A 14,530-nucleotide genomic window follows, 5' to 3' on the forward strand; every position below is an offset into this window, starting at 1 on the left:
TGATAGGTCACCTTTTTGTTTAGTAAGATATGACTCACATACCATAAAATTCATCATTCTGAAGTGTACAACTCAGTAGTGTTTAGTATATTTGTAAGGTTGTACAACATCGTTACTGTCTAGTTCAAGAATACTTTCATCACCCTGTAAGGAAACCCCTTACCCATTAGCTATGAGTTTACCTATTTTGGACATCTCATATCAGTGGAATCCTATAATACATGGGCTTTTGTGACCAGCTTCTTTCAGATAGTGTGTTTTTAAGATTCATCTATGTTATAGCATGTATTGTAGCTGAATAATGTTCCATTTATGGGTATACCACAATTTATCATTTAATGGACAGTTGGGTTATTTCCCACTTTTTGGCTAGTATGAATAATGTTGCTAAGACCATTCATGTATAAGTTTTTGTGTGAACATATGTTAATTCTTTTGGGTATATACCCATGAGTAGAATTCCTGGGCCATATGATAACTCTATGTTTAACTTTTTGAGAAATTACCAAACTCTTTTCCGCAGAGGCTGCACCATTTTACATCTCTACCAGCAGCATATGAGGGGTCCAGTTTCTCCACATCTTTGCCAACACTTGTTATTCTCTGTGTTGTTGTTTTTATTATAGTCATCATAGTGGAGGCAAAGTAGATCTTGTTGTGGTTTTTATTTGTACTTTATTACTCTCTAATGATACTGAGTATCTTTTTATGTACTTATTGGCCCTTTGTATATCTTCTTTGGAGTAATGTCTGTTCATATCCTCTGTCTATTTTTAAATTGGATTAGTTGTCTTTTTATTACTGAGTTGTAAGAGTGCTATATAGCCCTGGCTAGGGGGCTCAGTTGGTTGGAGCATCGTCCCATACCCCAAAAGGTTGCAGGTTTGATTCACAGTCAGGGCACATACCTAGGTTGTAGGTTCGATCCTCGGTTGGGGCACATACATGAGGCAACTGATCGATGTTTCTCATATCCATGTTTCTCTCGCTCCTCCCAATCCTCTCTCTCTAAAAAAATCAATAAGCATATCCTCAGCTGAGAATTCAAAAAAAAGAGTGCTATATATTCTGGATACTAGACCCTTATCAGATGTATGATAATATATGCAAATATTTTTTCTATTCTATGGGTTGTCTTTTTAAAATATATATATTTTTATTGATTTCAGAGAGAGGAAGGAAGAGGGAGAAAGAAATAGAAACATCAATGATGCGAGAGAGTCATTGATCGGCTGCCTTCTGCATGCCCCCTGCTGGGGATCGAGCCCGCAACCAGGGCATGTGCCCTGACCCGGAATCTAAACCTTGGTCTCCTGGATCATGGATAGATGCTCAACTGCTGAGCCACACCAGCTGCTGGGCTCTATGGGTTGTCTTTTCACTTTCTTGGTAGTATCCTTTGGAAGCACAAAAGTTTTTTATTTTGATGAAGTCCAGTTTATCTATTTTTTATTGGCTGCTTATGCATTAGATGTCATCTCTAAGAAGCCAATTCCTGACCCAAAGATATGAAGAGTTACACCTATTTCCTTCTAAGAGTTTTATAGTTTTTGCTCTTACCCTTAGGTCTTTGAGTTAATTTTTTAACATGGTGAGATAGGGGTTCAACTTCATTCTTCTGCATGGGACTATTCAATTATCCCAGCATCATTTGTTGAAAAGACTATTCTTTCCCCAATGAAATGTCTTGGCATCTGTGTTGAAAATCAATTTCCCATAAATGTATGGGTTGGTCACCTATTCTTGACTAGAATGTCTTGAAATGTTGTTTGGGGTTAAGATGGTGTAGAAGCACCACTTAGGGGCAAGAAGAGCTAGCTAGTCCCATTGGGAGGAGTGAGCGGGTGCACACCTCATATATACTTGTATATCACTTGCACACCTTGTGTACACTGATCCCCAGCAGCAATTTCTGGGAACAGGAGACTTCTCTGACCCCACAGCCAGTCCAGCTCTGAGGTGGACCAGCCGTTTGCACCTCACCCCAATCCTGCTGCCCAGATACTGTTCCAGGAAAAAAGTGGGTCCTCACTTCAGCTAAATCCATGTCCTGGGGGTGGACTCTTGGTGCCTCAGTGCTGTTGGGGAGCCCAGCTCTGAGATGCTCTGTTCATGAGGCTGTGCTGCAGTCAGCTTGGGGAAATGATTGCCCACACAACCGTTTGGCCCAGCAAACTCTCCAGGCCCACAGTTAGCCTGTGCAGAGGTAAAGGCAATCAGTTCTTGTTTACATCAAGTCCTTTTTCTCTGCTTTGTGAGCTTTTCACCTGAGATCCTGGGCTCCACAACTCACCTACCCACCTCATCTGGGGAGAAAGTTTGGTGGGAGATGTCAGTTTAGAGAGAGTGGAAGGGAGGGAGGAGAGGGAGAGAGAGAGGAAAAAAAAAACTGATATGAGAGAGACACATGGATTGGTTGCCTCCCACATGCACCCCAACTGGGGCTGGGGATCTAACCTGCAATTGAGGTACATGCCTTTGACTGGGATTCAGACCTGCAACCCTTTGGTCCAAGGGCTGACACTCATTCTACTGAGCTAAACAAGCCAGGGCTGTTTCTTTTTTTTTCTTAATTGATTTTTAGAGAGAGAGAGGGAGGGAGAAAGAGAGAGAGAGAGAGAGAAACATTGATATGAGAATGAAACATTAATCAGCTGCCTCCTGCACACCCTATACCAGGGATCAAGCCCACAACCCTGGGCATGTGCGGGGACCAGGAATCCAACCAGCAGCATTTAGGTACAGAGGACATGGCTGTTATTTGTTTCTTAAATCACAAAACAGCAGTTTCCATTCTTATCACTGCCCAGTAGCCTTGGGCATTCTGGCTGACAACCTGTCACACAGGTTTCTTTGTTTAAAAACTTCTAGGGTGCTGTCGGAGTTCAGCAAAGCCCAGGTAAACTCTGTGCCAACCAACGGACTGAGCAGAGAAACGGAGGTTCCCACACTGCAGGCCCCACGCTCCCTCCACGGCCTCTGCCTCGACACCAGCACACACCTGCACTTTGATGTGCCTGCAGAGCCCCTCCCTGCCCAAGCAGCCTCTGGGACTGGAGATGGGGGCCACAAACAGGAACCACTTTCCCAGGCACCTGGCATCCTGGGCTTGCCGCGTCTGGGCACTGTCCAAGCCATCACTGTGGGGAGCACTTCAGACCAGCAGCCTTCTAGTCCTGGGAGAGCAGTCGGCCAAGGGAGTGGCCAGCAGAAGCCTTCAATGGATGACAGAGTTGGACTGAGCCTCGTGGTTTCCTCACCCACCAGTCCGGTGAGTGGTACAGGCTGTTTTGGGGTGGTCTTGGTAAAGTGTCTCAGAGCTGGTCAGGGTTTCTCCAGCTGGTGACCCGAATGGTCTCTGCCTTCTCCCCATTTACCCTGTTAGTGTTAATAGCATCGTGATGATGGAGCTAACGTTTCTTGGTGTGTGAGTAGTGGATATAAGCCAGGCACTGTGCCGATCAGTTCTCATGGGTACCTCCTGTCATCTTCACATTGACCCTGTGAGAAGATAATTCTCATTGGACCACAGGCTCTCTGCTCTTAAGCACTGCCACTGAACAGCTTAAGGCCTTGGGCCCAGTACTTCACCTCGCCGAACCTTGGTTTCCTCCTCAGTACTCATTATTAATAAATTAATATTTTTATATACCTTTTAAAATACTTGTTTTGCTCCTGGCCGGTGTGGTTCAGTGGTTGAGTGTCAACCCATGAACCAGGAGGTAAGGGTTTGATTCCCAGTCAGGGCACAAGCCCTGGTTGTAGGCTTTACCTCCTGTAGGGGGCGTGCAGGAGGCAGCCAATTGATGTTTCTCATATTGATGTTTTCTATCCCTCTCCCTTCCTCTCTCTGAAATCAATTAAAAAAAAGAGAAAATACTCATTTTGCAACATGACCCAGATTTAGAACTGGGCTGTTCAATTTGGCAGCCACTAGCCACATGTGGCTATTGAACACTTAAAATGTGGCTAGCCCAAATGGAGATAAGTGGTGTAAATCAAACATCGGATTTGGAAGACTTAGTATGGAAAAAAGGACATAAAATTTCTCAATAATTTATTGATTATATATTAAAATGAAAATATTTTGATATGTTGGGTTAAATAAAATATATTAAAATTAATTTCACCTGCTTTTTACATTTAAAAAATATATATTTTTATTGATTTTTAGAGAGAGAGGAAGGGAAATATCAGTGTGAGAGAGAAACATTGATCTGCCTCCAGCACGACCCCTACCGGGGATCAAGCCCAAAACCAGGCATGTGCCTTGACCAGGAATTGAACCAGTAACCTCTTGGTGCATGGGAGGATGCTCAACCAACTGAGCCACACTGGCTAGGGCATCTTTTTACATTTTTTAAAATGTGACTACTAAAACATTTAAAATGACATATGTAACTCACATTGTATTTCTGTTGGACAGCACTGTTCTAGAATAAGCCAATTCAGTTTGTTGATAACCTCAGGGAAGTTGATCCTGGGAATGTCCTGGAGACAGCCATGGGTAGAGAGTGACTTGAGAACTATTGGCCCAGTGAAGCAGTAGTCAAGGCCATGAACCCAAGCTCTTAGGCTATTTCTGTTTGTTCTTGTGTCATGACAGGCAGAGGTAGGAATTTGCATACACGTGTGCTCATGGACACACAAAGCCTGGAGTTTGTTCTAGCTGCAGTCTTGGACTCATGTTGGTACATGGTCTTACTTTTCAGCTCCATCCATGCACATCTCTCCTTTGGCCTATAGCTTCCAGATCCTATAACTCAGGATGCGACCAGGGCCATGAAGCAGACTAAAAGAGGCACATACACGCACCCTTTTAAAAACAGCTTTATTGCAATATAATTCACATACCATACAGTTCACATAATTAAAGTATAGAATTCAGTTTTTTAGTATAGTCACAGGGATTTGCAACCATCACCATAATCTAATTTTAAGACCTTTTTGTCTCTCATAAAAGAAATCCCCTATCCATTAACAGGCATTCTTCAACCCTTTCTCCCTCCCACCCCTGGCAAACACTAATCTGCTTTGTCTTTAGATATGCTATTCTAAACATATCACTTAATAAAATCATGTAATATGTAACCTTTTGCAATTGGTTTCTTTCAATTAACATAATTTTTTTTTTTTTTTAATATATCTTTATTGATTTCAGAGAGAGGAAAGGAGAGGGAGAGAGAGATAGAAACATCAATGATGAGAGAGTCATTGATCGAGCCCGCAACCCGGGCATGTGCCCTGACCGGGAATCGAACCCCGATCGCCTGGATCCTAGGTCGATGCTCAACCGCTGAGCCACGCCCGGCCGGGCAATTAACATAATATTTTTAAGGTTCATCCATGCTGTAGCATGTGTCCCTACTAGATTTCTTTTCATTGCTGAGTAATATTCCATTGTAGATTCCATTGTATGTATATGTCACATTTTATTTATCCCTTTATTAACTGATGGACACTTGGGTTTCCCCCCCACACTTTTTGGCTACTATGAATAATGCTGCAATAAACATCCATGTACAAGTTGTTGGGTGGACATATATGTTTTAAATTCTCTTGGATATATACCTAGGAGTGGAATTTTTGGATCATATGAAAACTCTTATGTTTAACCTTTTGAGGAACTGCCAAACTGTTTTCCAAATGAGCTGCCCCATTTTATATTCTCACCAGCAGTGTATTCCTCTACATCCTCACCAACAGTTCTTATTGTTGTTGTTGTTGTTATTGCCATCCTAGTGGGTAAGAAGTGATATCTCATTATGGTTTTGATTTCCATTTCCCTGATAGCTAATGATGTTGAGCATCTTTTTATGTGCTTATTGTCATTTCTGTATCTTCTTTGGAGAAATGTCAATCAGAATCTTTGCCCAGGGTTATCTGTCTTTTTATTATTGAGTTATAATGGTGGGGTTTTTTACTTTTTTATTTAATTTATTGGGGTGACATTGGTTAATAAAGAGTTATAACAGTTTTTTATATATTCTGGATCCTAGACCCTTATTAGATATGTAATTTGCAAATATTTTTCCCATTCTGTGAGCTGTTTTTTCACTTTCTTGATGATATAATTTGCAGCATAAAAGTTTTAAATTTTGATGTGGTCTAATTTGTCTATCTTTTTTCTTTGTCATTTGTGCTTTGGTCTTGTATCTAAGTACCCATTTCCTAATCAGTGTCATGAAGATTTACTCCTATGTGTTCTAAAATTTTTATAGTTTTAGCTCTTACATTTAGACCTATGATCCATTTTGAGTTAATTTTTATATATGGTAAAAGAATGAGGCCCAACTTCATTCTTTTGCATATAGATATCCAGTTGTACCAGCACTATTTGTTGAAAAGACTATTATTTCCCCATTTTAAAAAGTTTTGAGGAATGATGTAAAGTTCCTAGATCCTCAGTGTATACCTCAATGAGTAATTACATGTGATATGCACTCTGTGACCACCATCCAGATAAAGATACAGAACATTTCCAGCCCACCAAAGGAAACTACCATAGATTCATTTTTCCTGTCATTGGAAACTTAATATAAATGGAATCATACAATATATATTCTGTTTCTTTCACTAAACATTATGTCTGTGAGATTTATCTATGCATACAGCATAGGGCTATAGTTTGGTGTTTTCCATTGAAAACACCAAACTATATTTTATTGTAAGAATATATCATAATGTATTTCTCCATGCTCCTGCTAACAGACATTTGGGTTGTTTCCAGGTTTGGGGCTATTATAAAGAAAGCTACTGTGAACACTCCTGTCCTTGCCTTTTGGTGAATGTATGTACTCATTTCTGTGGGTATATATTTAGGAGTGGAACAGCTAGGTCATTGGGTAGGCCCATGTTTAGCTTTGGTAGATACCGCCAAACAGTGTTCTAACAGCGCTTGTACTAAGCTATCCTCATGCTAGTAATATATGAGCATAGCCCTTTTTCTTTATCCTAGCCAACAGTGTGGGACAGGACAGCTCCACTCACCAGCAGAGCTCTTCCTCTGCTCACCACCTTTTGACCCCCTGGCCTCCTTGCAGCTCCTGACAAAGCAAGTTTCTTCCAGTCCCAGGTGCTTCCACCTTCTGTTCCATCTGCCTGGACCCTTTTCTAACTTGCTCCTTTCCCTCACTGTTGTCTCAGCCTTCGCTGACCACCCTGCCTCCAAAGCACCAGCGACTCTCATTCCTGTTTACCTGCTTCACTTTGTAACACTCATCACTTGGTGAAATTGTATTATCTCTTTATTTGTCTACTTGTATATTTTCTGTCTTCCTGACTAGAATATCGGCTCCACGATATGAAAGAGCATGTCTGTACTGTCAGCTCCAAGCACTGTACCTGGGAAAGAGTAGGTATTGATGAATAGTTCTCGAACTCTCTAGAGACTTTTGAAATGCCAGTTTGTAAGTTTACATGGCAAAGTGCACCATCAAGTGTGAAGGCAGGCAGGTTGGTGTGACCAGGGCAGGCTTCGTGTGGGCCTCAGGGGAGTCTGGTCGCTAGAGGGTCGCTTGGGTAACGTGGAATCAAAGCACCTGCTGTTGAGTCCAGTGTGAGCCCTTCGGATGCTCGCCCCTTCCAGAGCACATCTTCCCGGCGGTGTTGCAGATCCATTCATTCCTTCACTTGGTAGTCACTGGGCACCACTGTGTGGCCCACCTGCTCACCTTGGTCTGGTGGGCTCCCTGTCTTTGCACAGGGTGGGGCTATGCCCTGTATGCCGACTCTTTGGTTCCCATCTTTCTGTGTTTCTTTTTTTTTTTTAAATATATCTTTATTGATTTCCGAGAGAGGAAACGAGAGGGAGAGAGAGACAGAAACATCAATGATGAGAGAGTCGTTGATCGAGCCCGCAACCCGGGCATGTGCCCTGACCGGGAATCGAACCCTGATCGCTTGGATCCTAGGTCAACGTTCAACCACTGAGCCACGCCCGGCCGGGCTTTCTGTGTTTCTATAACTTAGTTGCTGCTATTTATTTTACACTTTGGGAGGGAGGGTTCACTGTCAAGTTTTCTAACTCCAAGTGCCATTCAATCTTCCTTTAAAGTTTTTTTAAAAATTCATTCAAGTTAAAGCACCATGCTTGGTACAGTGATGGAACAGGACAGACAAGAGCCCTGCTCTTTGGGGACAGACACTAGGTTAGACATCATAATTACACTGTGATAGGTGCTAGGAAGGAAAGATGCAGGGCATTGGGGGGAGCTCACTAGGGTGACTGTATTTGTGGGATCTAGGGGTGCAGGTGAGTTGGTTTCTCAACTAATTAGCAGAGGACAGTCCGAATTCTAAGAGTTGGCCTTAATCACTGCCCTCATGGACCACCCTCCTGTGGCTTGTTTTTCCCTCCTCCAGGTAGGGGTACAGGCAGTCCTCTGCCTGACATAAATGAGGACACACTGGACAAAATGTGCTTTTTTGAAAGTGGTCCAGAGACCTGGTATCTCACTCCTCTCTGGGTTTAGCTGTTGTATAAAGCGTCCTAATGCCTTCAGTAACTACAGGTGGCATTCCTCTGTCTTGGGTCCCTGGTGGCAGGTGATACTCTGGCTGAAAAATTCTTGGTCAATGGTGATTTTCCTCCCACTATTAAAGGGGCAGGGAACTGGCCAGATATGGGCCCCTGAGTGAGCAGGAGGTAGGAAGGTGGCATGAAAGTGAAGTGAGAAGGGAGACAGTGGTGCGCTCTCTCCACCTCCCTCCCTGCTTTATAACTGGGGCCCTTGGCGTGGGGCACGACCACAGGGCTCAGTCCAGGCCTGTGTGCAGAAGCTTCAAGGACTCAGTGTTCCCACTGTTTTTCTCCTTTGCTTAAGAGAACAAAAGGTTTTCCCTAGACTATGATTTCCTGGTGGCTAACCTGTGGTCCCTGGAGCGTGTCTGACCATTTCCTAGTTGTCTCCCTCTCCTCTGTGGACAGAGCAGCCTTCACCAGGGAACATACACCATCTCAGAATCCACATTTGTCTCCTTTCTTTTACTTCCCTCACCCCACCCTTGTTATTGTACGTTAAAGATGTTTGGAAAGTCAGGATTTATTCTTCCATCTGTTATAACTCTCTGTAGGCACAAGGGAAAATGACTGTTCCAAACAGCTTTGTAGGTGCTAGGATGGGGCTAAGTACAGAATGCTGTGGGCGCCCCTGGGTGGGATGGGGGGTTCCTAACCCAGCTGGAGGGTAAGAGGCGGGTGGGCCAGGGCTGAATAAGGAAAGCTTCCAGGAGGAGGTAGTAGATGACCTCTGAGCTGAGTCTTAAGGGATAGTTTTCTCTCCCATTAGGGCCATCAGCAGGGGCTGGGAGGTCACAGAGTTTCCCAGGTATATGTGCCAGGCTCTGGGAGGCTGCCTAGACAGCCAGGAGGTTGCTCCTGCCCATTTTCTTCAGAGAGCTTCCCTGAGTCATGACGACCCAGGCAGGTTTTGTTTAGTCCTTTATTGTAAATGGTCCCCTGTAGCCACCTTCATTGACACATTGTCCTGTCGCTGGCAGAAGGAAGCACCTGCCAAGTCTGAGGGTTTTCAGAGGAAGCTCTGGAGGCCCAGCTCTGTGAGCGCTCTACCCCACCACCACCCCACAGCTCCTGACTCAGAACTCTCACTCTTGGCTGAAGGAGTCTTATAGTATCCAAATGAATTAATGTCTAAACCACTCCTCCTGGGGAAGCCCCAGTCCTGCTCCCCTTGCCTGTCTAGGGAAGCAGGGAGGGAAGTCTTGATTTAGGGGTTGGAAATAGCAATGTCAGGTTGAGGTTGGTGGCATTTAACAAAATAGCTGGGCTGGTCCCCTTGTGTGACTCATTTCCTCTGTGTAGATAGCCATGTCTGGTGGCCCAGCCAGCTTCCTTGCCTCTGCTCTTACACACTGAGGCACAGAAAGGCAGGTAGCGCTTGAAATAGTGGGGGGAAAAAGAAGCTAGAATTCATTCCCACAAGCTCCTGACCCCAGACCAACTCCACTTCCCAAAGCCAGTGCAGCTTCAGACTTGGAGAGATAGCAACAGAAGGGAAAGGGTAGGGCCTGGCTGCCTGGGGCTTTGGGGGCCTACTCTGAAGTGGGGAGCAGAAGCAGGGGTGGCCAGTGAGAACTCTGGGTCCTTCTCACCCATGCCTCCCCTATCTCAGATCCTACAAGCAGGGCTGAAAAACTCTACATCCCTTAGACAAATGGTGCTGGGACAACTGGATATCCAGAGAGAAAAAAATAAAGGTGGACCCCTTCCGAACACCATACACATAAATTAACTCAAAATAGATCATAGACCTAATTCTAAGAGTTAAAACTATAAAGCTCTTAGCAGAAAACATGGGAATAAATCTTTGTGACCTTGGGTTAGGCATTGGTTTCTTAGATACAACAGCAAAAGCACAGAGACCAAAAAAAAAAAGAAAAGATGAATTGGACTTCATCAAAATTTAAAAATTTGTGCCTCAAGGGGACCATCAAGAAAGTGAAAAGACAGTCCAGCTGTGGCTCAGCGGTTTAGTGTTGACCCAGGAACCAAGAGGTCACTGGTTCAATTTCCTGTCAGGGGACATGCCCAGGTTTTGGGCTTGATCTTCACTGGGTGGGAGGGGGCGTGCAGAAGGAAGCCAACTGGTGATGTTTCTCTCTCATCAGTGTTTCTATCTCTCTGTCTGTCTCCCTCTCTCTCTAAAAATCAATAAAAACATATTTTAAAAAAAGAAAGTGAAAAGACAACCTACAGAATTAGAGAAGTTATTTACAAATTGCATTTGTTTCCTAGGGCTTCTGTAGCAAAGTACTGTAAACTGGATGGCATAAAAAAACAGAAATGTCTTCTCTGCTAGAAGTCCAAAATCCACATGTTGGCAGGGTAAATTCCTTCTGCGGTTCAAGGAAGAATCTGTTCCATGCTTTTCTCTTAGCTTCTGGTTCTACCAGCAACCCTTGGCATTCCTTGGTTGTAGATGCATCACTCCAGTCCCTCCCTCCATCACATTCTGCTGTGTCTCTATCTTTACTTGGCATTCTTCTCTCTGTGTGTGTCTTTCTCCTCTTATAAGGACACTAGTCACATTGGATGAAGGGCCTACGGTACCCCAGTGTGACTTCATCTTAACTAATTGCATTTGAAAGAACCCAATTTCCAAATAAGGTCATATTCTGAGGTATTGGTGGTTAGGATTTCAACATATCTTTTGGGGGAGGGGACACAATTTAACCCATAATCCAACACAAGAACAAAAAGATAAATAAACCAATTTAAAAATGTACAAAGGATTTGAATAAACACTTCTCTAAAGAAGATATACAAGTGACCAATAAGCACCTGAAAAGATGCTCAGTGTCAGTAGACATTAGAGAAATGCAAATCTAAAACCACAAAACTGCACTTCACACTCATCAGGATGGCTATAGTCCCCCCCCCATAAAAAACCACACAGATAATAACAAATGTTAGAGAGAACATGGAGAACTTAGAGCCCTCATACATGGCTGGTGGGGCTGTAAAATGGTACAGCCACTTAGGAAAACAGTTTGGAAGTTCCTCAAAAAGTTAGACCTAGTTACCATATGACCCATTAATTTCACTCCTAGGTATATACCCAAGAGAATAGAGAACATGTCCACACAAAATGTGTGCATGAATGTTCATAGTAGCATTATTTGTAACTGCCAAAAAGTAGAAAAACCCCAGATGTCCATCAACTGATGAGTGGATAAACAAAATGTGGTACATTCATACATTGGAATATTATATGGTAATAAAAAGGAATGAACTATTTACTAATACATGCTACAACATGGATGAATCCTGAAAACATTATGCTAAGGGAAAGAAGCCAGTTAAAAAAACCACATATTATAAAATTCTATTTATACGAAATGTCCAAAATGGGCAAATCTATGGAAACAGAAAGTAGATTAGTGGTTGCTTAGAACTGGAGTGGTTGAGGGGAAATAGGGAGTGATTGCTAATGGGAATGGGGTAATGAAAATGTTCTAAGCTTACTGCTCATGGTTGCTCAACTCTCTGAATATTATACTGAAACTATTGAATTGTACAGCTTAAATGTATTTCATGATATGTGAATCATGTCTCAGTGAAGATGTTTTTTAAAAACTTAAAGAACAGCCTGTGTCTTCACTTCTTTCCATAGAAAAGCAAAAGCTGGATCTCGGAAGATGACTTCTACCGGCCTCCCCAGGATCCACCCCCAGAGAGTCCTTCAGATCACTCCATAGCGCCTCCCAGAGGGTCTCCAGAGCCCAGGCCTGGTCCCCTCAGGCATTTTTCTCAAGGACCTAGAAAGAGCTCCTCCATGGGGGCCTTAGACAAAGCTTGTGTGCCTTCTCCAGGAAGCAGGAAAAGCCAGGCGGTGGCGGCGCAGGAGCATAAGAACTTCAGGGTGGTGCACCGCCGGCAGATAGGTAGGTGGCTGCAGAGTTCCGGTGGCCTCACCGCGCCCCCTTTCAGAGAGCCCTGCTGAAGTCCTCTTTTCCCATGACCAATTGGGTGTTCTCACAAGAAAACCCTAATCCCAAAATGTAATAAGGAGCACCCTTGCTGAGTAATTCAAGAAGGCATTACAGGAAAGGTACTATCTTTTCTCATACAATCCTGAAAAGTAATGCCCAAAATTGCCTACAGAGTGCAAAAATACTGTTTCATATATTGAAATGGAAAGTGTTTTTCCTGAAACAACCCTATAAACCTTATTATACGGAACTCTTTTTTTTAATACTCACCAGAGGATATTTTTTCCATTGCTTTTCAGAGAGAGTGGAAGGGAGAGAGAGAAAAAAACATAGATGCAAGAGACATGTATAGATTGGTTGCCTCCCGCACATGCCCCCGGGCTGGGGATTGAGCCTGCAACCGAGGTGTGTGCCCTTGTCTGGAATTGAACCTGGGAGCCTTCAGTCTGAGGGCTGACGCTCTAACCACTGAGTCAAACCAGCTAGGGCTATAAGGAACTCTTGATTCTGTCTGTGGCCCAGAGCAAATCCTGCCTCTTGAAGACCCAGGAGTTTCAAGGCCTCTATCTCAGATGGGTTATTTAACAGCTCTGGGGGCTTTATCAGATCAGCTGTTTGTTTAGTGTTCTCCACGTGCTGTTTACAATGAGGACAGCTTGATCTCCCCACCATCAGTACCCCCATGAAGTCCAGAATGTGTTAACCATAACCTAATTTTTCTATAACCCTCATAAGTGAACTTCCTCTTCCAAACAGACAAGATAGTGTGCCCTAGTGTCTCTTACCACCTCCACCACCTCACCAGTCCAGTCCACTGGGATCCCTGGCCTGGATTATGGCAGTGGCCTCCTAACTGGCCTCTCTCTCCCTGTAGTCCTTCAGCATATGAGCCAGGATGACACCCCCATTTAAAATATGGTAGATCATGTCCCTCAGCCTGAAACCCTGCAGTGGCTGCTATCTCCGTCAAAGCAAAAGTGGCCGGCTTGTGTTCTGGTGGCAGTCATTTTGTCCGCACCCACTACAGGACCTCGGGCCCCAGAGGCTTTCCCTTGGGTGGTAAAGGGACAGGCCCATTGTCTAAAGTGCCTCTTTCTGCCTGCAGGACTGTCCAACCCGTTCCGGGGTCTCATGAAGCTGGGCACCGTGGAGCGGCGGGGGGCGATGGGCCTCTGGAAGGAGCTCTTCTGCGAGCTCTCCCCGCTGGAGTTCCGCCTCTACCTGAGCGGCGAGGAGCGCACCTGTGTGGAGAACTGCTCGCTGCTGCGCTGCGAGTCCATAGGGCCGGCCCACAGCGACGGCCGCTTCGAGCTGGTCTTCTCGGGCAAGAAGCTGACCTTGCGCGCCTCCTCCCAGGACGAGGCTGAGGACTGGCTGGACCGGGTGCGGGAGGCCCTGCAGAAGTGCCGGCCGCAGCAGGAGGAAGAGTGGGTGAACATCCAGTACCCAGAGCAGCCCGAGGACCTCCCCGAAGGTCCCCAGGGAGACCTCCCCTCCCACTCGGACCTGCTCATGGAGCCCGAATCCCTCCAGGGTGCGCAGTTAGATTGGTCCTCTGCCCAAGTTCCTGAGCCAGACGCTATTAAAGAATCCCTCTTGTACCAGTATGTGGACAGGACCTGGACGCCCTATATTTTTTCCCTGTCCTTGGAGTCCCTGAAATGCTTCCGTCTCAGAAACAATGAGAAGATGTTAAGTGACAGCCATGGAGTTGAGACCATCCGAGATATCCTGCCAGACACGAGCCTTGGCGGCCCGTCCTTCTTCAAAATTATCACGGCCAAGGCCATCCTGAAGCTGCAGGCCGGCAATGCCGAGGAGGCCGCCTTGTGGAGGGATCTGGTGCGCAAGGTCCTGACGTCCTACTTGGAAACGGCCGAGGAGGCAGTGACACTGGGCGGGAGTCTGGATGAAAACTGTCAGGAGGTGCTGAAGTTTGCCACGGGGGAGAACGGCTTCCTGCTGCAGTACCTGGTGGCCATCCCCACCGAGAAGGGCCTCGACTCCCAGGGCTGCTTCTGTGCAGGTGCCGACTTGCCCTCTCGCCACCCCAGCCTGCCAGCCTCCCTCTGCCTCC

At 45.1% G+C, this 14,530-nt stretch overlaps 1 protein-coding gene across 3 annotated transcripts in view; it reads left to right on the forward strand.

Moving 5' to 3' along the window:
* Positions 1-14,530, forward strand: part of PLEKHM1 (pleckstrin homology and RUN domain containing M1) — a 44,489-nt gene that overhangs the window by 15,827 nt on the left and 14,132 nt on the right. For all 3 annotated transcript variants that reach the window (XM_016202054.2, XM_016202055.2, XM_016202053.2), the window contains 3 exons: positions 2,872-3,271; positions 12,135-12,405; positions 13,559-14,479. In XM_016202054.2, the coding sequence (XP_016057540.2) occupies positions 2,872-3,271; positions 12,135-12,405; positions 13,559-14,479 (1,592 nt within the window). The remainder of the gene's footprint in view (positions 1-2,871; positions 3,272-12,134; positions 12,406-13,558; positions 14,480-14,530) is intronic.

This window comes from Miniopterus natalensis, chromosome 17, assembly GCF_054644295.1.
Source record: "Miniopterus natalensis isolate mMinNat1 chromosome 17, mMinNat1.hap1, whole genome shotgun sequence".
In the NCBI taxonomy this organism is placed as follows: Eukaryota; Metazoa; Chordata; class Mammalia; order Chiroptera; family Miniopteridae; genus Miniopterus; species Miniopterus natalensis.